This window comes from Schistocerca serialis, chromosome 2 (assembly GCF_023864345.2).
Source record: "Schistocerca serialis cubense isolate TAMUIC-IGC-003099 chromosome 2, iqSchSeri2.2, whole genome shotgun sequence".
NCBI lineage: Eukaryota > Metazoa > Arthropoda > Insecta > Orthoptera > Acrididae > Schistocerca > Schistocerca serialis.
Window position 1 is genome coordinate 1,160,456,770 of NC_064639.1, and position 24,392 is coordinate 1,160,481,161.

At 41.6% G+C, this 24,392-nt stretch overlaps 1 protein-coding gene across 1 annotated transcript in view; it reads right to left on the minus strand.

The window, feature by feature from the left end:
• LOC126458619 (ATP-binding cassette sub-family C member 4-like) overlaps positions 1–24,392 on the minus strand; it is a 170,416-nt gene that overhangs the window by 123,399 nt on the left and 22,625 nt on the right. The window contains exon 2 of the mRNA XM_050095785.1: positions 7,503–7,613. Within this exon, the coding sequence (XP_049951742.1) occupies positions 7,503–7,613 (111 nt within the window). The remainder of the gene's footprint in view (positions 1–7,502; positions 7,614–24,392) is intronic.

Consider the following 24,392-nt stretch of genomic DNA (forward strand, 5'->3'; position numbering starts at 1 on the left):
GAGCCTAAGGGAACAATTGACAGGAATGGGTGAAAGAAATACAGTAGAAGAAAAATGGGTAACTCTGACGGATGAAGTCGTGAACGCAGCAGAAGATCAAGTAGGTAAAAAGACGAGGGCTAGTAGAAATCCTTGGGTAACAGAAGAAATATTGAATTTAATTGATGAAAGGAGAAAATATAAAAATGCAGTAAATGAAGCAGGCAAAAAGGAATACAAACGTCTCAAAAATGAGATCGACAGGAAGTGGAAAATGGCTAAGCAGGGATGGCTAGAGGACAAATGTAAGGATTTAGAGGCTTATCTCACTAAGGGTAAGATATATACTGCCTACAGGAAAATTAAAGAGACCTTTGGAGAAAAGAGAGCCACTTGTATGAATATCAAGAGCTCAGAAGGAAACCCAGTTCTAAGCAAAGAAGGAAAGCAGAAAGGTGGAAGGAGTATATAGAGGATCTATACAAGGGCGATGTACTTGAAAACAATATTATGGAAATGGAAGACGATGTATATGAAGATGAAATGGGAGATATGGTACTGCGTGAAGATTTTGACAGAGCACTGAAAGACCTGAGTCGAAACAAGGCGCCGGGAATAGACAACATTCCACTGGAACTACTGCCGGCCTTGGGAGAGCCAGTCCTGACAAAACTCTACCATCTGGTGAGCAAGATGTATGAGACAGGCAAAACACCCTCAGACTTCAAGAAGAATATAATAATTCCAATCCCAAAGAAAGCAGGAGCTGACAGATGTGAAAATTACCGACCTATCAGTTTAATAAGTAACAGCTGAAAAATACTAATGCGAATTCCGTGGAAATGTTGGAACACGTGAGGCAATACTGATCCTACGACTTATCTTAGAAAATAGATTAAGGAAAGGCAAACCAACATTTCTAGCATTTGTAGACTTGGAGAAAGCTTTTGATAATGTTGACTGGAACACTCTCTTTCAAATTCTAAAGATGGCAGGGGTAAAATACAGGGAGCGAAAGGCTATTTACAATTTGTACAGAAACCAGATGGCAGTTATAAGAGTCGAGGGGCATGAATGGGAAGCAATGGTTGGGAAGGGAGTGAGACAGGGTTGTAGGCTCTCCCCGATGTTATTCAATCTGTATACTGAGCAAGCAGTGAAGGAAACAAAAGAAAAATTCGGAGTAGGTATTAAAATCCATGGAGAAGAAATAAAAACTTTGAGGCTCGCCGATGACATTGTAATTCTGTCAGAGACAGCAAAGGACTTGGTGGAGCAGCTGAACGGAATGGATAGTGTCTTGAAAGGAGGATATAAGATGAACATCAACAAAAGCAAAACGAGGATAATGGAATGTAGCCGAATAAAGTCGGGTGATGCTGAGGGAATTAGATTATGAAATGAGACACTTAAAGTAGTAAAGGAGTTTTGCTATTTGGGGAGCAAAATAACCGATGACATGGAAGTGAAACATGGACGATAAATAGTTTGGACAAGAAGAGAATAGAAGCTTTCGAAATGTGGTGCTACAGAAGAATGCTGAAGATTAGATGGGTAGATCACATAACTAATGAGGAGGTATTGAATCGAATTGGGGAGAAGAGGAGTTTGTGGCACAACTTGACAAGAAGAAGGGACCGGTTGGTAGGACATGTTCTGAGGCATCAAGCTACCACAAATTTAGCGTTGGAGGGCAGCGTGGAGGGTAAGAATCGTGGAGGGAGACCAAGAGATGAATACACTAAGCAGATTCAGAAGGATGTAGGTTGCAGTAAGTACTGGGAGATGAAGAAACTTGCACAGGATAGGGTAGCATGGAGAGCTGCATCAAACCAGTCTCAGGACTGAAGACCACAACAACAACAGAGAACTAACATGTGATTACATTTTCACGCAATGTGGGTGCATAGATCCTGAGAAATCAGTACCCAGAACAACCACCTCTGGCCATAATAACGGCCTTAATACACCGGGCATTGAGTCAAACAGAGCTTGGATGGCGTGTACAGGTACAGCTGCCCATGCAGCTTCAACACAATACCACAGTTCATCGAGAGTAGTGACTGGTGTATTGTGACGAGCCAGTTGCTCGGCCACCATTGACCAGACGTTTTCAATTGGTGAGAGATTTAGAGAATGTGCTGGCCAGGACAGCAGTCGAACATTTTCTGTATCCAGAAATGCCCGTACAGGACCTGCAACATGCGGTCGTGCATTATCCTGCTGAAATGTAGGTTTTCGCAGGGATCAAATGACGGGTAGAGCCACAGGTCGTAACAAATGGCTCTGAGCACTATGGGACTCAACTGCTGAGGTCATTAGTCCCCTAGAACTTAGAACTAGTTAAACCTAACTAACCTAAGGACATCACAAACATCCATGCCCGAGGCAGGATTCGAACGTGCTACCGTAGCAGTCTTGCGGTTCCAGACTGCAGCGCCTTTAACCGCACGGCCACTTCGGCCGGCGGGTCGTAACACATCTGTAATATAACATCCACTGTTCAAAGTGCCGTCAGTGCGAACAAGAGGTGACCTAGACGTGTAACCATTGGCACCCCATACCATCACGCCGGGTGATACGCCAGTCTGGCGATGACGAATACATGCTTCCAATGTGCGTTCACCGCGATGTCGCCAAACATGGATGCGACCATCATGATGCTATAAACAGGACCTGGATTCATCCGAAAAAATGACGTTTTGCCATTCATGCACACAGGTTCATCGTTGAGTGCACCATCGCAGGCGCTCCTGTCTGTGATGTAGCGTCAAGGGTAACCGCAGCCATGGTCTCCGAGCTGATAGTCCATGCTGCCGCAAACGTCATCGAACCGTTCGTGCAGATGGTTGTCGTCTTGCAAAAGTCACTATCTGTTGACTCAGGGATCGAGACGTGGCTGCATGATCCGTTACAGCCACGCGGATAATATGCCTGTCATCTCGACTGCTAGTGATACGAGGCCGTTGGGATCCAGCACTGCGTTCCGTATTACCCTCCTGAACCCACTGATTCTATATTCTACTAACAGCCATTGGATCTCGACCAACACGAGCAGCAATGTTGCGATACGATAAACCGCAATTGTAATAGGCTACAATCCGACCTTTATCAAAGTCGGAAACGTGATGGTATCCATTTCACCTCCTTACACGAGGCGTCACAACAGCGTTTCACCAGGCAACGCTGGTCAACTGCTGTTTGTGTATGAGAAATCGGTTGAAAATTTTCCTCATGTCAGCACGTTGTAGGTGTCGCCACCCTTGTGTGAATGCTCTGAAAAGCTGATAATTTGCATATCACAGCATCTTCTTCCTGTGGGTTAAATCTTGCGTCTGTAGCACATCATCTTCGTGGTGTAGCAACTTCAATGGGCAGTAATGTACAATATCTTGAGACAGGAGAGGTGTTTGGCCTTCGGTATATCAATGGATGAGTAAGACATACCTTTCACTTAAGAAAATTACATGAGCCCATCATTCCAGGATTAATGGGCAGCATTCCAATGGCCTACCCAACATACCAAGTACCTATTTCCAGAATGAAGATGGAAGATGTGAAGAAAGTCATTGAATATGCACCTGCTGCAAAGAGATCATTCTATGAAGTGCTTTCTTGGCCAGTGATTGACTAAAATTATAGCTAATGCACAGTTACTCATCATCTTCATCTTTTCTTCAGGTATTAGGCAGGAATTGCCTGTTACGGTACCCATCTCTGTCGGGGTCTTCCTCTGTCTCTTCTCCCATGGCACTTATCATTTCTTGCCTTTAAGGGAAGTCACTCACTCTCCATTCTTTGTAGATGTTCATTCCATTTTCTTCTGTAATCTTGAATTTTATCACTGAGGCTAAAGATTTGCAGTTATTCTCTAATATCTTGATTTCTTAGCCTGTCTTCTCTTGTGCAACCTTTAACACCCGAATCCGGCTTTCTTGCTTCTTGGTAATCACCCAGGTCTCACTTCCATAGAGCAATGTGGGAACTGCAGTAGTTTTGTAAAATTTAATTTGAGTGTCTTTCCTTGTTTTGCTTTTTAGGTTTCTGTTAATTGTTTCACATACCTGACTGAATTGATTAATCTTAATTTCATAGCCATATGTCATTTCACATCCTAGGTAACTGAAATGGTTTACATGCTCTAAAATCTTCTGATCTATCACTATTTTGGTTCTGATTGGTTCTTTCCCTATGAAGGCCATTGTCTTAGTTTTTTGTTTTGAAATTTCCATGTTAAATTTTGCACTTATTTCTTTTAGCAAGTAGATTCCTTTCGGAAGGTCATCTTCCTCATCGGCTAGGATCACTGCATCATCGGCATATAGTAAATTATTTAAAAGAATGTTCCTGTCTAGGTGGATGCCTTTCTGAAATTCTGATTTCCATATACGTATGATTCCATTAATGTAGATGTTGAACAAAGTTGGAGAGATGCAGGAGGCTTGTCGTACCCCTTTGTTAGTTGGTATCACATTAGTTGTTTTACCACTGAGATCTAGAGTGATATTTGTGTCTTGATATAAACTTTTTATCGCATTTACTAGATGTTTTGGATATCCACGATTCGTCATTATTTCTAAATTTTCTGTCTATTGACGTTGTCAAAAGCTTTTTTAAAGTCAATAAAAGCAATGTGTGTTTCTTTATTATGCTCTCTCCATTTTTCTATTATTTGCTGTAGAAAAAAAACTGCATCTATTGTGAACCATCCTTTCCTAAACCCATTTGTTCCTCATGCCGTTCTGCTTCAGCTATGTTTTTAAGTCTTGTATTTAAAATCTTAGCATACATCTTGTATCCTGAGTCCAGTAAACTTATTCCTCTGTAATTACTGCATAGGCTTTTATCTCCCTTTTAAAAAAAATTGATATCGCTCTAGCTGTTTTCCAGTCTTTGGGAATACTCTTCTTCTTCCAACATTCGTTGAAGAGATGTAGCTGTTGTTGTGTTCCTCCATATTTTAATAATTAAGCATTAAAGCCGTCTTTTCCTGTTGCTTTTTTTGTTCTTAAGTGATGTTAGTGCAGATGTTAATTCATCAGACTGTATTTCATCTAATCCTTTCTCGTCTAGTTGTTCAATTTCAGTTTCTTGTGCTGTATGATCATACAACAATTTGCTGTAATGATTTATCCACTGTTCTTCTTCAATACTATTTATTGGTATCTTCTCTCTTTCTGTTGTGTTTAAGGTTTTTAAAACCTTATATGCCATTTGTTGTCTTCCGTGGATATCATGTTCGGTATCTGAGATAAACCTATCCCAGTGTTTCTGATGTGCTTTCCTTACTACGCATTTAGCATCTTTTCTCCTTATAGTATTGTTTGTTCTCAACAGAGTGGTTGCTTAAGTATTTTATATATGCATCCTGTTTTTCTTTGACAGCTTTCATTATATCCTCATTCCAAATTTTTAGGCCTTTTCTTTCCTGTATTCTTTTCTTTTTACCGAGAGCTTCTCCAGCTACTCTGGATGCAGTATTCTACAGAGTTTGTCATTTTTCTTCTATATAGTCTTTAGTTTGTAAGTCTGCTAGTTCTTCATTTAATCTCCTTTGGGTACAGGTGTCTGATACTGTCCTCTTCAAGCAAGTATATCTTACAAACTGTTTGATCTTGTTGGTTTGTTATTTGTCTGGTTATTTTCTTCCATTTTGTAAAAAAGATCTATTCTGGAGATTAGTAAGAAATGATCTGATCGTATATCTTGTCCTCCTTGAACTCTTGCATCCATTACTTGGCCCGCTAGCTTATCATTTACTAAGATGTACTCAATTATTGATCTAAGACCTCTGCTGGCCCAAGTATACTTGTGTATATACTTTTTCTTAAAAAGTGAATTTGTGATTTTTAAGTTGTTGTAAGTGGCAAAATCTCTCAGTAGTTTTCCATTTTCATTTCTCCAAACGGACCTATAACATTTGTTACTGGGACATTTCCTATTCTGGAATTAAAATCACCCATCATAATAATCTGATCAGTAGCACTGTATTTACTCAGAGTCTTCTGTAGTTCTTCATAGAAGCTTTCAGACTCATCTTTTTTCCTTTCTTCAGGTGCTTATACACTTATAAAGGTGGCGTTACCCTTTATCATTTTCAGCCTGAGTGTAAGTATTCTTTCACTTATGTATGTATGATCTTGACTGTCTTTTTCCCATTTTTTATACAAGAGTAGTGCTACACCTTTGCTTGCTCTTTTATGTTGTTCAACACCACTATAGAACATAATGTAATCGTCTACATATATATTTCCTCTTAATTTCTTTTTAGTTTCTGTGAGTGCTACAGCATCAATATTCATGTCGCTTGGTATATTTACTAGTTCTACCTCCTTTTGGGAAATTCCTCTCACATTCCAGGTTGCTACTTTGATGTGTCCATTTATCCATTTTCGTTTGTCCTTTTTCATAGCCTTGTCATTTATCTTTGAGACCGTCCTGTTTCCGAGGCTCATTTGGCTACTGGAAGTAGTCTGTGTTTTCTGAGAGTTGGTTACCAGCCATCTGCTCCACCCCCTTCTAGGAGGACCAGGATTTTCTTTCGGGGTTGTCTCCCTTAGCCGATATGTTCCGGTTATTTAAACGCGCCGGAAATAAGTTCACCTTTCATCCTCTCCCATTGCCTTTGTAGCCTGTATCCACTGTGTGTCATACACTGTCTAGGGGTCTCACGACTCATGCCTTCAAGGACGTGGGAGTAGGGTTTTTGGCAGAGCTGCAATGAAATCCTTGAGACCTGATTGATTTCTCAAATTTCGGTGGACGTTTCCCAGAGTTTTGTTGATGCAAACAGGTATCGGCAGCCTGAGCAGACTCCAGGGTCCTTTGTCAAACTTTGGTTGTTGGAGAATAGAGAAGAGAAATGAAAGACACCCTCAGGCCTCGAAACCTAATACCATTGGGGTCGAAAGAGTAAGAGTTGGCCAAGGGAGGGCGATAGGAAAGAAAACAGAAGAAGCCTGACAGAAGTAAGTGGAAGTAATGTCAGACTCATTATTGCTGTTAAAATAATTCATTTTGTTCCATTTCGTCAGAGTATGCTCTTGTATTATGAAGTGTTCATACAATTAAATCCTAAAAAAGCAAAAAAAAAAAATAAATGTTCGTAAAGTGTTGAAACCAAAAGGTCGAAAAACTTTGAAATCATTAAATATCGAAATGATGTACTCCAAGTTTACTATTTCTCTCCCTATAAAAGCAGAACGAAGTCACTTTCACTTTTGAAAAATTCCACTAATGTAGCAATAATACATATGGCAGTATTTATCTTTTTTCTCCTGAAAACGATAAAAAATTTACTCATTTGGTTTCAACAATTGACGATTCAGTTACAAATTACGCTACTGATAGATTGTTCCACAAATTAAGTAGCCAGCGATCGAAAGCAAGCAACAGCGTTAGGAGAGCGATTTCGACCACACAGAGAAATAGATGAAGTTTTTGATGTATTCATACACAACAAATAAAACTTCATTTCTTCTGACTGGATTGGTCGATATGAAAGAATAAATTCTGGTACTCACGCCTCAAGTTTCAATCCGAGGTCTTCTGACAGGTCTCCTTCAAGTGTGTCAAACAGGTCATCTACCTCCAGGTCCTTTTTAGCGCCGAGAATAAAGAGGTCCTTCATCCACCTGAAACAAAACGAAACACTGAAAGAAGGCAGAAAATATTTCATGCATAGACTACAGATATTAAAATTTCCCGAGCTCTTAAACTGCGGTTGCTTGGATTTAGTTTGTAAACACAAATCGTCCCTTCTGCACATGTAATTTTTAGGATGGTTTGAGGGGGATGGGGGCGTGGCTACAGTCTCAAGTGATATTTCGTTGCGAGGAACACCGGTGGCGGATTGTCACGGAACTTGTTTTCGAAAATGGAGCGCAGTTACTGCCACCACTGTCTCACGGCTATAACTGGTGCACTCCTTTTTCAGTTGTTGTTGTTGTTGTTGTGGTCTTCAGTCCAGAGACTGGTTTGACGCAGCTCTCCATGCTACTCTATCCTGTGCAAGCTTCTTCATCTCCCAGTACCTACTGCAGCCTACATCCTTCTGAATCTGCTTAGTGTATTCCTCTCTTGGTCTCCCTCTACGACTCTTAGCCTCCACGCTGCCCTCCAATACTAAATTGGCGATCCCTTGATGCCTCAGAACATGTCCTACCAACCGGTCCCTTCTTTTTGTCAAGTTGTGCCACAAACTCCTCTTCTCCCCAATTCTACTGAATACCTCGTCATCAGTTATGTGATCTACCCATCTAATCTTCAGCATTCCTCTGTAGCACCACATTTCGAAAGCGTCCATTCTCTTCTTGTCTAAGCTATTTATCGCCCATGTTTCACTTCTATACATGGCTACAGTCCATACAAATACTATCAGAAGCGACTTCCTGACACTTAAATATATACTCGATGTTAACAAATTTCTCTTCTTCAGAAACGCTTTCCTTGCCATTGCCAGTCCACATTTTATATCCTGTCTACTTCGACCATCATTAGTTATTTTGCTCCCCAAATAGCAAAACTCATTTACTAATTTAGGCTGTTAAATTACATAATCTAATTCCTGCAGCACCACACGATTTAATTCCACTACATTCAATTAGCCTCGTTTTACTTTTGTTGATGTTCATCCTATATTCTCCTTTCAAGACACTGTCCATTCCGTTCAGCTGCTCTTCCAGGTCCTTTGCTGTCTCTGAAGAATTACAATGTCGTCGGCGAACCTCAAAGTTTTTATTTCTTCTCCATGGATTTTAATTCCTACTCCGAATTTTTCTTTTGTTTCCTTTACTCCTTGCTCAACATACAGATTGAATAACATCGGGGATAGGTTACAACCCTGTCTCACTCCCTTCCCAACCACTGCTTCCTTTTCACGCCCCTCTTCCCCTTTTTCCCTCCACCATTGCACTGTCAGATACATTTAAAACTTGCTGCACCATTCCAGAACAAAGATTATTTGTGGAATTTGATGAAGTTATTTCTGCTCGGAAGAGTAGGCCTACACTGAGGCGACAAATGTCTTGGGATAGCGATATGAACATATACAGAAGGCAGTAGTACCAAGCTTGTCGAGACAAGACATTGTAGTTTGCCAAGCACTGCCACAATTTTTTCACGCTGTGAAAAAAAAGGCAATTAGTCAATCATTTGGAGTTTTCGTATGGTATTGTGGCTAGAAGTCCTGGTTAACTGAGAATTATTGTGAATTACTGTCGTTGTGTAAAATAGCTTCACACTAATAAGAAGTATGAAGTCTTCTCAGTTAAATAGTAGTGACAAGAGGAAAAGGCAGTGCAAGTTCTCAGACAAATTAAAAGGAAAATACTTACGTTTTGTATCTGGACAAACCACGAGCAAAGCTAAAAGCGCCGTATGTGATAGTTACGTTTATATGGGATATTAGGATGCTATGGTCTTAAAAAGACGCTTTGACACAGAAAAACATAAAATGCTGATACTAAGCTCTGCACATCTGGCTCAAACACGATTCTGTGACTGAAATTCATGCTGTACGCTTGTAGTGAGAAACATCCGAGCTGCACAAACCACTCTGGCATACACGCAGTTTTCCACCATCATTCGTACAGTGCGTTTGATTGCACCAGCGTAATAAATAAAAACCTGTTTCCAAAATCTGAGGTTGTACAAGATTTATCTTGTGGAATAAGTAAAAGAGAAGACGTTACAAACAATGTCACTGTGTCTCATACCAGATGTTATTGTTAAAACTTCGAATGACTAAAGTTACGTGTTTTGGCCTGGGGACAGTTACAAGTAATCACGGTGCACTGAAAACTTTTCTGATAGTAAATCAATGGTTTGGTTATGAAGGCAGTGGTATTAAAACTAAGGTCCGTGACTTACAAAGTTGCCTGAACAAAACTTCAGAAAGTATCGACACCTACATTATAAACACTTCGAACAAGCATAACCTTACTACTTCTCAATGCAAGGCTTTTGCTGGTGACAATGCAGATATTGGTCTTGCACGCAGCGGGGAGGGGGGGGGGGGGGGGGGAATGTGTACTCTGCTCTCAAAAGACAGTTAAACGGAAGTAAAATAGGAGATGGATGACCAGCGCACGTAAAGTACTGCATACCTTGCAACACGAAACTTATTCTTTACCTTTAGATATACAACGCCGAAAAAAAAAAACTGCAACGCCCTCATTGAATGTGTTCAGCGGCATCAGAGTATAACACGTGCACACTAAGATGCTACAGTGTTAGTAATTCATTCGTCGCGGTCATCGGCGATCAGATGGCACTCAGGCGTCCGTGCGCCCTCTATGCTGACGCTGCAGGCTGTAAGTGTGCTGAGTTTAAGGTGAACAGTGTGTGCAACTATCATTGAGGGTACAGCCACGGTCCACCCACGGGCACGTACTCCCGTTGAACAGTTTTATCCATTTGAAGATGGTCGCACTGTGTGCCTGCGAGGAGATGAATGAGTGAATCGACGGATTGCTGCATACGATGGACACAACGTATCTGTGGTTTGTCTCTGCTTTCAACAGTAGTTTGTGGAACTTCCCCGCGTCTGTGGACCACATTCTGGACACCCGTGTAGTACAGACTCACGTCAAGATTGCCGCATTTTGCAAGCAGCTGTGGCTGATCGAACATCATCGAAAGGAGAAATCCGGGCACAAAGGTATCCGGGAACAGGATGAAGATCACTTGTGCCTCTGGTCAGGCTATCCTCGATACCACGGCGCCGGACACTCTGGTATCGTGAAAGTGTCGAGAGTGGAACGGCGCTCTGCTGTCTTCGGTGGTGGGAGTAGGTTCTGAACGTATGGGAGTGATGGACGTACACGCGTATGGCGTGGGTCTGGTGAGCATTCGCCAGCGACACACGGCTCCCATCCCAGGCTTCACGGTGTCGGAGGCCATGTGCTAGAACTCGCGATCCCATTTGGTGTTTCTGCACGGTAAAGCAACCAGTGTCCGCTACATTTCTCAGGCTGTCATCCCCTTCCTGCTGCCAATTCTTCGACATGAGGCTGATGTGCTTTCTGAGGAGGATAATGTACGTTCACGTACGGCTGCTGTGAGGCAAACTGCTCGTCGTGATGTTCAGTAACTGCCCTGGGCATCTAGATTACCGGATCCCTCGCCACTGTACACATGTGGGACATGATTAAGTGAGAATTTACCCGTTTTCTAGGTGTGCGAGAACCATTACCGAATTGTGACAAAATGCGCTAGACGTTTGGAATAATCTATCGCAGGATGCCATCGTCATCTTTACGAGTGTTGAATGAAAAGTAATGCCTCCACCTTCGTTAATTGGGTTTGGACGGGAATATTTTAATAAATCAAACGCAGAAATAATCCTTAGAATGTGATCTTTAATTACCAATATTAACTTTTACACACAATCACAAGCCAATTGGATACATTTCTGCCAACGATGAACAAGTTTTCTGAAGGCGTCACGGAAGAAGTCGACACTCTGTTTCCGCAACCACAGTCTCACAGTTCTCTCAACGTCTTCATCAGAAGCATAATGATGTCCCAGCAGATCGTCTTTCATTATCGGGAACAGACGGAAGTCAGACGGTGCTAAATCTGGACCGTATGGAGGATGCCGTACTGTGGTGAGATTCGGTCTCTGAAGTTCTGCTGCGGTGGCACGTGAAGTGTGTGGTTTGCCATTGTCATGCTGCAGGAAAACATTTCCCTTTTCCTTTCGGAGCCTTGTTAGCCTTCGCTTCAGAGTTCGGAGCGTTGTGATGCAACGCTCTGAATTTATTGCTGCCCCACTATCGAGGAAATCAACATGGATAACACCGTCTGAGTCCCAGAACACTGTGGCCGTGATATTTCCAGCTGAGGGCTGCGTCTCGAATTTCTTTTCCTGGGGCGAGTCTTTGTGTCGATATTCCACAGGCAGACGTTTTGTCTCCGAGTCATTATGGTGCACTCACGTTTTGTCTTCTGTCACAACTGAATGGAGAACGGCGTCACCTTCATTCTCGTAACGCGAGAGGAGTTCCTGGCAAGTTTCAAGTCCGTGCGCTTGCATTTCAGGAGTCAGCACCCGGGGTACCCATCGTCCACAGATTTTCCGATAGCCAAGCAAAGCAATGATGTGACCCACGCGTTCTTGTGAAATGCCGATTGTGCTTGCAGTTTCTCTCTGAGTGATGCGACGTTCGTCCTGAATCAATCTTTCAACAATTTGCTTGTGAAACTCGGTGACTGCTGTCACAGGACGTCCAACTTTTTGTTTGTCTCGCAGGTCAGACATTCCCGCCTCAACATCTTTGAACTTACTCGTCCAACGACGCACAGTACTCCCATCAACACAAACACCATAAACTGCTTTCATTCTCTGGAGAACCTCCTTTGGGGTGACACCTTCTGCTGTCAAGGCATCAATGACTGCACGTTGCTTAAATCGTCTGCGCAGGGTTCCATACTTTAGACTGCAACAACACACCGGTTCAATGCTAAGGCTTCCCGCCAACTGGAGCTGTTGAGAAGAGGCTACGGAACAAGCCAGTACCTGCCGCAATCCAATGCTGTCAACTGCAGGGGGAGGCGTTACTTTTCAGTCAACCCTCGTATGATCAGTTTCATGTGAAAACACGCGTCTGTGTTGCCGTGGGACTGAGGTACATTATTTATTGATGCGACAGTTTGGGCACCCTTTACTGTGGCAAGTGCGTTTCATTCGGTCTGAATTTATGATATATTCCCATAATGACGAACTGTCGTGTCACCTCACTTGTCAATACAATGACCTTGCCCCTGAGGTTGTTACAGTTTTAGCGGCAGTGCAGAATCTTCTGTTATGAAGACGTTCCACTTTTTTCATATGTACACAGTACACACAGAGGAACAGAAAGATTTCTACAAATTTGCGGACATAAATTACCAGCAGTTTCTAAACCACTACAGTACCATATGGTTATTATTATATCCAGCAACACCAAGAATTCTACAATTGTACCGAGCATTAAATCTTACTTCGTCTCTCAGGATGGGAAAGCTTTGCCTGCAATAATAAGACATTTTCTACAAGACGCCTTATCGGAGCGATGTCTTCTGGTTCTCTCCTTAATCAGGTATAATTTTCATTGCAAAATGATGCAAATGATGTTTGTGCAGCGCCGGCCCGCGTCAGTCACTTCATCGGCGCACCTGATGATGGCAACGTGGTCGCTTGCCGGAATATTGTGCCCAGTAGACACTAATATCCGGCAGTTCACCCGTGAGCTATTTCGACAAAATGATGTCTGTTGCAGAAGTGCGTGACTTACTTATTTTATTCCATTGTGAAACAGATATGTGAATAAGTTCATCCCCCTCAAAGTCTGACAGGCTTTGAATTTCTATTAAAAAGCTGGATTCAGAAAAGAAATCTAGGCCTATATGAAAAAAAACAGCGGAAAAATGCTCCTGTCGGAGGACAAAAAGAGTGGAAATATCCATGTTTAAAAGATTTTGACAGAAAAGTAGGGAACCATCTACCTCTATCCTTATTTTTCCTTCCTCTCCAAAACATTTTCGCATGCGAACATATCAGCGCTCTTTTGACACAGAACTTTCTAAACTCTATGATTCAGTCTCTTCTCTGTGCCACTCTCTACACCTGTCTCCTTAGCATTGTATTCTTTTTCTGCTATTGGCACTTGCTCCTGACGTCTCTCCCACTGTCACCGTCTTTATCCCTTTCTCTCGCTCTCCCTTCTGCATCTACATATACTCTCTTCGAACCACTGTGAAGCGCATAGTAGAGTGCGTCTCACTGTATTAGTCATTAGGTCTTTTTCCCTTTCCATTCACGTATGGAGTGCGGGAAAAATGACTGATATACCTCTGTGCGGGCTGTTTCTGATCTAATATTGTCCTCACGATCCCCGTGTGTGTGATAAATACAGTGTTGTAATATATTCCTAGTCATCATTTAAAGCCGGTTCTTGAAATTCTGCTAGCAGACTTTCTCGGGATACTACACGTCCATCTTGAAGAGTCTGCCAATTCATTTCTTTTATCACCTTTGTAGCATCTCCCGCGGGTCGAACAAACATGTGACCGTTAATGCTGCTCATCTCTGTATACGTTCAATACCTCTTTCTGGTTGTATATGGTGTGACACCAACACACTTGAGCAACATTACAGCATAGATCGCTTGAGTGATTTATAAGCAACCTCCTTTGTAGAATGGTTGCATGTCCCTAACATTCTACCAATAAACCGAAATCTGCTGTCTGCTTTACCCACGACTGAGCATATCTGATTGTTTGATTTCATTTACTTGCGAAGTATTATACCCACGCATTTGTAAGAGTTTACAGATTCCTTGCGTGACTCGCTGACGTTATATTCACAGGACAGTACGTCTTTTTCATTTTGTCAAGTGCGCAATTTTACATTTCTGAACATTCAATGCAAGTTGACAGTCTTTGCACCACATTGAAATCTTATCAAGGTCTGACTGAATATTTCTACTGCTTCGTTCTAAATGTACTTCATTGTAGATAACTGCATCATCTGCGAATTGTCTGACGTTGCTATTAACGTTGTCCACAAGTCATCAACATACAAAATGAACAGCAAAGGACCAGCACATGTCCCTGTGGTACACTCGAAGTTACTGCTACGTCTGTGGATGACTCTCAATCCAAGCCAACATGCTGCATCCTACTTACCAAGAAATTCCTAATCCAGTCACAAATTTCGTCTGATATCCCATAGATTTGAACTTTTAATAATAATCTGTGGTACTGAGTCATATGTTTTTGGAAATCGAGAAATACTGCCCCTATCTGATTGCCTTGACTCATTGGTTTCAGGATGCTAAGTGAGAAATGTGCGAGTTGGGTTTCACATGATTTATGTTTTCGAAATCCATACTGGTTGGCATGGAGGAGATCGATTTACTCGAGATACGAGGTGCGACAATAAAGTAATGAGACTGATTTTCTTTGCAAGATGTGGCAACCCTGCAGGCTTGCATAGGCACAATATCTTTGACCTTGGTCTATAAGCTGTTTCTAGTCCAAGCAGCACATCGATGCAACTGCTCAGTCGCGAGTTCTGCTGCAATAAGTTAACACATGTTTGTGTCTCTCATCACGGAAATGGAACCACATAATATTGCGCAACGGTATGCCATTTCTTTTTCGTTAAATTGGGTGAAAACATGACGACAACTTACGGTAAGCTTCAGAAGCCTTTTGGAGAGGAGGTTATGTCAAGACCTCAAGTTTTTCATTGGCATAAAATGTTTAGTGAAGGCAGAACGAATGTTGAAGATGAAGATTATTGCAGAAGATGATTGCAGAAAAACTGAACATCAATCGAGAAACGGTTTGTCTAATAATAACTGAAGATCTTGGTATGAGAAAGGTTTGTGCAAAAATGGTCTCCAAAACTCTCACACCACAACAGCGAGCAAACGGAAAGATGTGGCAGCCGATCTGTTAGAGCAAACGGAAATTAATCCAGAATTGTTGAGCCGTGTTATCACTGGTGATGAATGTTGGTTTTTTCAGTACAATCCAGAGATAAAACGCCAAAGTTCACAATGCTGTTCAAAGGGATCACTCAGACCAAAAAAAGCTCGCATATCAAAGTCAAAAGTGAAATGCATGCTTTTGTGCTTCTTTGATTGCAAATGAATTGTTCATAAAGAGTGGGTGCCTCCTGGACAAACAGTTAACCAATATTACTACAAAGAAATTTTAGAAAGACTTCGTAAAAGAGTTCTTCGTGTCCGTGCCAACATTGCTGATAATTGGATTCTGCCTCACAATAATTCGCCATCCCATACTGCTCTGTCAGTATAGCAATTTTTAACCTCAAAACAAAAATCAGGATTACCACAGCCACCTTGTTCACCAGATATCGCCCCGTGCGCCTTTTTTATATTTCCAAGAGTCAAAACGGCGGTCAAGGGACGCCATTTTCAAACAACACAAGATGTCCAAAAAGCTGTGACGAGTGTCTTGGAGGATATTACAGAAGATGAGTTCCATAAATGTTACCATCAATGGCAGAAGCGCTGGAAAAAGTGTGTGCAATCAGAAGGAGACAACACTAAACTTGGCTAAAACGGTAAGCAACATTTTTTTCACATCAGTCTCACTACTTTACTGTCGCACCTCGTACCTCGTTATGTTTGAGCTCAGGGTATGTTCTAAGATTCTACAACAAATGGATGTCAAGGATATTGGAATGTAGTTTTGCGGATCACTTCTGCTATCCTTCTTGTAGACAGATTTGACCTGGGTTTTCTTCCAGCTACTGGACACAGCTTTTCGTTCGAGGAATCTATCATAGATGATAGTTAACAGGGATATGAAACTTGGACAACAGAAAAACAAGAGAAAACGCTAGAAGGCCCGAAGATTTGGTGCTACAGAAGGATGGTGAAGATCAGCTGCAAACACAGAGTTACAAACGAAGAGGTGTTGAGAAGATTGCAGGAAACTAGACCTCTGCGGAGACACATCCAAATACGATGAGACACACTCGTAGGACAAATTTTGAGACACTATAACATCATTGGAACTACAGTAGAAGGAGCTATTACGGGAAAGAATCGCCACGGATGGTTAATGCTACTCACCTGTGTTTGTACTTCAGTCAATGTTGTTCTCAAATACGTAACACAATATTCTGTAAATACTAGTAAAATTAAACAGTACAGATTAATATGGAGCGTCAAGGATTTACCTTCTACGAGAAGAAACAAAGACTCTGATCTAACGTAGCTCTATTCAGTGGCAGACATTTTAAAACTAAATCGACAGCAGTTAAGGTTTGCACACTAGGAGCGCCACTAGTCAAATTTAAATATTTTGCGGGAAAAGTGTTTCGTTTCACTGTGCTCCATGTTTCACTGTACCCTATGTGCTTCTAGTGCACGTCCTTCTTTATGGTTCTGCGGGAACACGAGGTTACACTCATTATATCTACAAAGACAGTTATTAGGATAGACCACAAATCTGAGAGTGATCGAAGATTGTCTAACATGTAAATGTTAGGTAATAAAATGAAAGGTTTTTAAATAATTTCTCAACAAGTCAGTTTTTATATGGTACAAATATTATCTGCAATATATTGTTACTAAGAAAGCTTTTTAACGGTAGAACTTCAAAATAAGCACTGAAAACGAAATAGGGTCACTAGAAGGAACATCGATTGCTGGCTGATACAACATGGCATTGCGTAAGATCGTGTCGAAAGCTTATTGTTATCAGTCGCACGCTGATCATCACCTCTGTTATCAGTGTTACGAGTCGATATAGCAGTGTTTCTCCCGTTATCTCACTATCTGCGGATTTCGCAGTGAGACTTAATAGTTTGAAGGGCATTGTTAGTCGCAGCTCTGCAAAACTCGATGAAAAACAATATTCTACATCTACGTCTATACTCTGAAAGCCACCTTACGGTGTGTAGCGGAGGGTACGTCTGGTAACACTATTATTTGCCTGTTTCCCGTTACGGTCGCGAATGGTGCACGCTAAGAACGACTCTCCGTTGTTTCCGCTTGAGCAATAACTTGTCTGATTTCCTCATCGCGGTTTTTCCGCGCGACATATGAGGAAGGAGGCGATATTGTAGCGTCTGCAGTTGGAGTCTGGTTCACGCTCTCGTGTTTACTAAACGATTCGGTGACGAAACGTACAACTCCTCCCTTTATCTGCTCCACATATTCTATTATTCTTACAACTAGACTACAAAAGACTCGCTTCGCGCTGCAGTCTGGAATCGCAAGACCGCTATGGTCGCAGGTTCGAATCCTGCCTCGGGCATGGATGTTTGTGATGTCCTTAGGTTAGGTAGGTTTAGCTAGTTCTAAGTTCTAGGGGACTAATGACCTCAGCAGTTGAGTCCCATAGTGCTCAGAGCCATTTGAACCATTTGTTTTGGTTTTGGAGTTTCTCGAGTCATGTAATGAAGTACTTCTAGTGGAGACACTTCGACTGGTGTTAATCGAATTTTTCCACTAATGTAACACATTCTTGGTGTGTCTCTAATGAATTTCTTGGCACTGCAGAACTGACACGCTCAATCTATTTTTCCAATGAGAATGTGTTTATGTTTTTTGTACTCTTTAGTGGGACCATAATCGAATGCTTCATCTTCCAAGCAGCAATGTATAATTTTTTGCTTGGCATTTCTCGTACACTTCGGTTTTTTGTTCATGCCCTTGTCGCCGGCCGGCGTGGCCGTGCGGTTCTAAGCGCTTCAGTTTGGAACCGCGTGACCGCTACGGTCGCAGGTTCGAATCCTGCCTCGGGCATGGATGTGTGTGATGTCCTTAGGTTAGTTAGGTTTAAGTAGTTCTAAGTTCTAGGGGACTGATGACCTCAGCAGTTAAGTCCCATAGTGCTCAGAGCCATTTTTTCATGCCCTTGTCATCTTTGTTTTTTACGAACTTCACTAGTTAGCAATATTTCCTATTCTTAACTTTCGGCACGCTGTTAAATGTTAATGTTATATAACACGTTAAAATTTCACTTAGTACACTCTCCACTACCTTAAGCATATCACTTTCATTTAATTTTGTTTTACTTTCTGTCACTTCCAATTTTCCTCGATCCGCTCTAATCTATTTCCAAAAATATGCTGACATCTCATCATCTCCTATATACAGTATACCCCTGGAACGTACCTCTATAAAAAGAGGAGGAGGAGGAGGAGATTAGTGTTTAACGTCCCGTCGACAACGAGGTCATTAGAGCCGGAGCGCAAGCTCGGGTTAGGGAAGGATGGGGAAGGAAATCGGCCGTGCCCTTTCAAAGGAACCATCCCGGCATTTGCCTGAAGTGATTTAGGGAAATCACGGAAAACCTAAATCAGGTTGGCCGGAGACGGGATTGAACCGTCGTCCTCCCGAATGCGAGTCCAGTGTGCTAACCACTGCGCCACCTCGCTCGGTATATATATAAAAAGAGGAGGCATTACAAGAAGAGACATTCTCAAGCCTCCTGAAATATTCTTGAACATTATGGAAAACCCTAGAACATTCTCGAACTTTCTGGAAGATTCTATAACACCCTGAAAAATTTTAGAACTTTCTTGAACCTTCTAGCAGATTCTAAAACATTATAGGGCATTCTGCAACATTCTGTAGCTTTCTCGAACGTTCTACAAGGAACCTTCTGGCCAGTCTCTATCACTTTGGCTCTCTATTCCCAGCTGCTTCTCCAACTTTCCCTAAGGAGAGTGCGATGCCCTCTTTTGATACCCACATCTTCGAACCGAACACCTGCAGTTCCAAGTCGAAATCTTCTTCATAGATAGGGAATAGAGGACTACCATTGACTGTCCCGACAAATTGTGAGAAGTTGGCAGAACCAGATAAGCGTCTCTCGCAGTCGAAAAAGTTTGAAGCACTGGCATCGAGGTTGCTATGTTGTAATCTGGCACTGATTTATCTTTCGGCGGTCTCCAGAAGGGCAATTTCCGCACATAGAACGAGCTCCGCTTCCCTGCCGTCAGACGGGCCAGTCGGCACCGACCGATCACCGTGTCATCCTCAGCCTATGACGTCATTTGGATACCCCGCAAAAATTTCCGCTATATAACGAGGACTGAACCCGGGACCTCCAGTGGCGGAGCGTAGTGCTTTATACACTAGACCACAGGGGCCCCGTTCACACACAGCGAACTCTGGAGTAAATGCACGGATTATTTCTTTCTCAGCATTTATAGTAAAAAATAATTCGATTCGCTCCCTAAAATCTGACTTCCAGATATTGCCAGTGTCGTTACTAATCCACCGTATCTTATAGTGTCGTCACTGAAAACTATTTATGTTGACACGTGGGAGTTACTCCATTGCGATGTCATACACAAGAGAAATCAATAAAATTTACAGAAACTCATTTCTAGCATCCTGCATAGCAACAGACTGCCCTGATGACAAAGCTGTGGATGTTCTTGAAAACAAAAGAACCATACTATGAGAAGACAAGCGACTGATTTTCCAAGAATAATAACTGTGACTGCCATGAAATACTTTGTTTTAATTTTGAGGTTTCAGTTGTTCCTGAAATGAAAAGCTTGTATCTTTTACTCAGTTCCATACTGGACTGATGAATGCTACCACGGAGCTTCGAAACAAATGTTTATTTTTTTAAGCTTTTGTATTTAAAATTATAATATGCCCCTTTCGCAGAAATGGTAGTGGGCTAATAATATTAAAAACACGAGCAGAGTAACAAGGTAATGTATAAACACATTTACACGAATGCTGCGATCGGTTGGAACTCTCTACGTTATATCGATTACCAGAGAAGCCGCATATATTTAGTATAAATTCCCACGACACAATACTTCTAAAATTGTGGCAACAACACTATTCGATGTCTCTTTTATTTCAGAGTTTAAAAAACGTTTACTTTGTAAGACCTATCCTGAGTACTTGTTTTCGTTCAAATTAGGTTATAACAAGGCTACACTGTCTTACAAATAGGAAACAATAGCGGTTCTACATCGTGAAGTCTAAACAGTACTGAAAATAGTAATCACTAGCTTTGGAGTCAAATTTGTGTAAAAAATACATCAAAAGCAATCTCAAATCAGACAAACTCGGAAACGTTTTTTTCCCTTCTACAGAACGGGAGACTAACACTACGGCTGAAACATCCCCTTAGAAAATTTATATATTACTGTTCTGGTAAACCTCTTACGTCATTTGTTTTTCAAACAGCTGAGCAAAACTCAACGTACTCAGACATTACTCTCTTTACTTCTTCTGATAATCACTAAATTGACACACAATATTTTTTAGCGCAACGCAATCTGACTTTAAATAATCCCTACAAAAGGGTGGCCCTGACTAACAATGACCTATACCTTTCACGAATCACTTACCTCACAAAAATCTTCGTTACTCGAACTACTGAATACAGGGAGCGCCAATACTGCCAGCTAAATAAACTACTGAAGACACTAACTACTGATAGGCATAGTTAGCAAATGAAAGATTTTGATAAAGAACAAACAAGGTATTTACCTTAATAGTGTTCAAAAGTCATCATATATATATATCTATCAATTCATGACATCCATCTTTACAAATTTCCTTTTTGTGGTGGACACACGTCCAGATCGTCCGTTCTCAAAACTCTGGCATCTCTCTCTCCACATCCACCACTGCTGGCGGCTCACCTCCAACTGCACAACGCTACGCGCTGTTCACATCCAATTGCCCAACACTACACTAGCGAATATTCCAACAATGCCAACCAGCCACAGGCTGCACAAAGCAGCCGGTGATTTTCATACAGAGCGCTACGTGGCGTTGCCAACATAAAAACCTAAACAGCCTACTTACACGGGTTACTTTCGTAGTCTTTATTTCTCTTTTTGAGTGGCCAATAACAACAATTACGAGTAAGTCTCATTTGAGATACGCATTGAAATACGTGTTTCATACGAGTAACATATGCGTTAGGTTGATGTTCAGTAAGTTTGCGCCGATGCTTCACCCATAGGTGTAATAAACAGGGACGTGATAATCTCAAATATGACATGTGTGCTCTACAGATAAGATATCAGTAAGCCAACAAAATAAACTGAGGGGCAGCGTCAGCTTCAATAACGGCTCTGTTATCCCAGACTCACCGTTGTGGTCTAGGTCATGCGTTACTCACGCGTCGTCGTTGGTTGCACATAACAAAACTTGGTCCGTAAAGAAGAGAGCATTGTCGGCGTATCGTTCACTATCACATAACATTGAGAATCAATGCCCCAGTTATCCCGGAGATCTCCACCGTGTGTTAGTAATAGATTCCAAAAGGCAATGTCGATGACGGCCCGTGAGTTCCCCAGATCTTATTCAAACAGAAACAAGGCACACTCCACAATTTAACTTCGCAATCACTTGCAACGAGCACGTACAAATCACAGTGGTCCAACACGACCCTCTACAGCAAACCTGGCAAGACAATTCTTTCTTTTAAACATAAAAACATTGGTAATTAAATATTTCGTAAGATCGTGACGACATGAATTTACTTATGACCTACTGGTGTGATGTTATGAGACCTCCTGGTAACTATACGACAGGAATTATGACAAATAACTGTGTAGATAACTTAATGTGTTTTGTGTTTATCACATAAGTGACTGTTTCGTCTACTTGTGCAGTAATGGGGCGTCAGTTTACGGAAATGTTAATGCTTGCCGAGAGGTTGCAGAGATGAGGAATACACAGTGTGGCCGAAACTCTCTCAAAATGCATTTCAGTTTGTTAGAAGCTAGTGTGCTGATACTCTCTCACTATGAACAGTGTGTTTGACCTTCAGGGAATACTTTGCACAGTGTTCTCCTACATAAAAGAAGAAATTTATTCCCATTCTTCCTAAAGTACAGTAAATAATTGTTACCAGGTTTCTTGACGTATTCGTGTGTTATGAATCTCTTATGGTCATACAGTGGTTGGGAAGGGAGTGAGACAGGGTTGTAGCCTCTCCCCGATGTTATTCAATCTGTATATTGAGCAAGCAGTGAAGGAAACAAAAGAAAAATCTGGAGTAGGTATTAAAATCCATGGAGAAGAAATAAAAACTTTGAGGTTCGCCGATGACATTGTAATTCTTTCAGAGACAGCAAAGACTTGGAAGAGCAGTTGAACGGAATGGACAGTGTCTTGAAAGGAGGACATAAGATGAATATAAACAAAAGCAAAACGAGGATAATGGAATGCAGTCGAATTAAGTCTGGTGATGCTGAGCGAATTAGATTAGGAAATGAGACACTGAAAGTAGTAAAGAAGTTTTGCTATTTGGGGAGCAAAATGACTGATGATGGTCGAAGTAGAGAGGATATAAAATGTAGACTGGCAATGCCAAGGAAAGCGTTTCTGAAGAAGAGAAATTTGTTAACATCGAGTATAGATTTAAGTGTCAGGAAGTCGTTTCTGAAAGTATTTGTATGGAGTGTAGCCATGTATGGAAGTGAAACGTGGGCGATAAATAGTTTGGACAGGAAGAGAATAGAAGCTTTTGAAATGTGGTGCTACAGCAGAATGCTGAAGATTAGATGGGTAGATCACATAACTAATGAGGAGGTATTGAATAGGACTGGGGAGAAGAAAAGTTTGTGGCACAACTTGACTAGAAGAAGGGATCGGTTGGTAGGACATGTTCTGAGGCATCAAGGGATCACCAGTTTAGTATTGGAGGGCAGCGTGGAGGGTAAAAATCGTAGAGGGAGACCAAGAGATGAATACACTAAGCAGATTCAGAAGGATGTAGGTTGCAGTAGTTACTGGGAGATGAAGAAGCTTGCACAGGATAGAGTAGCGTGAAGAGCTGCATCAAACCAGTCTCAGGACTGAAGACCACAACAACAACAACATGATCATATAGAAAATGCCCGAGTGCAATCTGGTGTCGGAGATTAGCAAGCACGCTGCACTTTACAGGGTTTTCGTTAGCTTTCGCTCTCATCTTACTGTGGACCAAACTCTGAGTCCAGTCCTGGGGAAACGTCCCCAGGTGTTCCCATGGAATTCGGCGAATATGATGTCTTCACAGCCAGCAAGCAAATACTGTGTATGAAACACAGAAACACACATATCTCAGAGCACAACATCACTCTATGACACCGCCGCCCGATGCTGCAGAGAGCAATGGCATTGTTGTCATTATTCTCGGCGATGTCGGCCTCTCGTTATCTGCCTCTGGGTAGCGGGAGTTTGTTGCAATAACTGAAACGAGCTTATGACTGTTAGTTCGTGTCGTAAGATATAGAATGTTGTATCCCCATGAGTTAATTTGTTAGGCGTAACGGAAAGTTGAGTGTGTTCAATATTTTGCTGATGTATGTTGAATAAATGCTCTGTGAGATGTAGCGGTTATTTAGTTGCATTATAATAACACCATTTGTCTTGACCATGGTATTTTATTGGCTGTATTACACTTCACGGTTACGCCTTTTCAAAGAAAAATAAGATGTAGTAAAGTCACTAAAATATTTTGGTCAAGGCAAATAGTGTTGTTGTAGTGTAAATTATTTTGGTACATACATTACGGAACCATCAGTTTAACAAACCTTGGCTGCAAAATACTGACTTGAATTATTTACAGAAGAATGGAAAGAATGGTTGAAGCCGACCTCGGGGAAGATCAGTTTGGATTCCATACTCGCAATTTATCTTAGAAATCAGACTGAAGAAGGCAAATCTGTTTATAGGAATTGTCGATTTAGAGGAAGCTTTTGACAACGTTGCCTGGAATACGTTCTCTGAAATCTGAAGGTAGCAGAGATACAACAGAGCGAGCGAAATGTTGCCTTGTACAGATAGCACATGCAGTACCTAGAGTCAAATGATATGAAGGAGAAGCATTAGTTGAGAAGGGAATGAGAGAGTGCTGTAGGCTATCGCTGATGTTATTCGATCTTTACACTGAGCAAGCAGTAAAGAAAA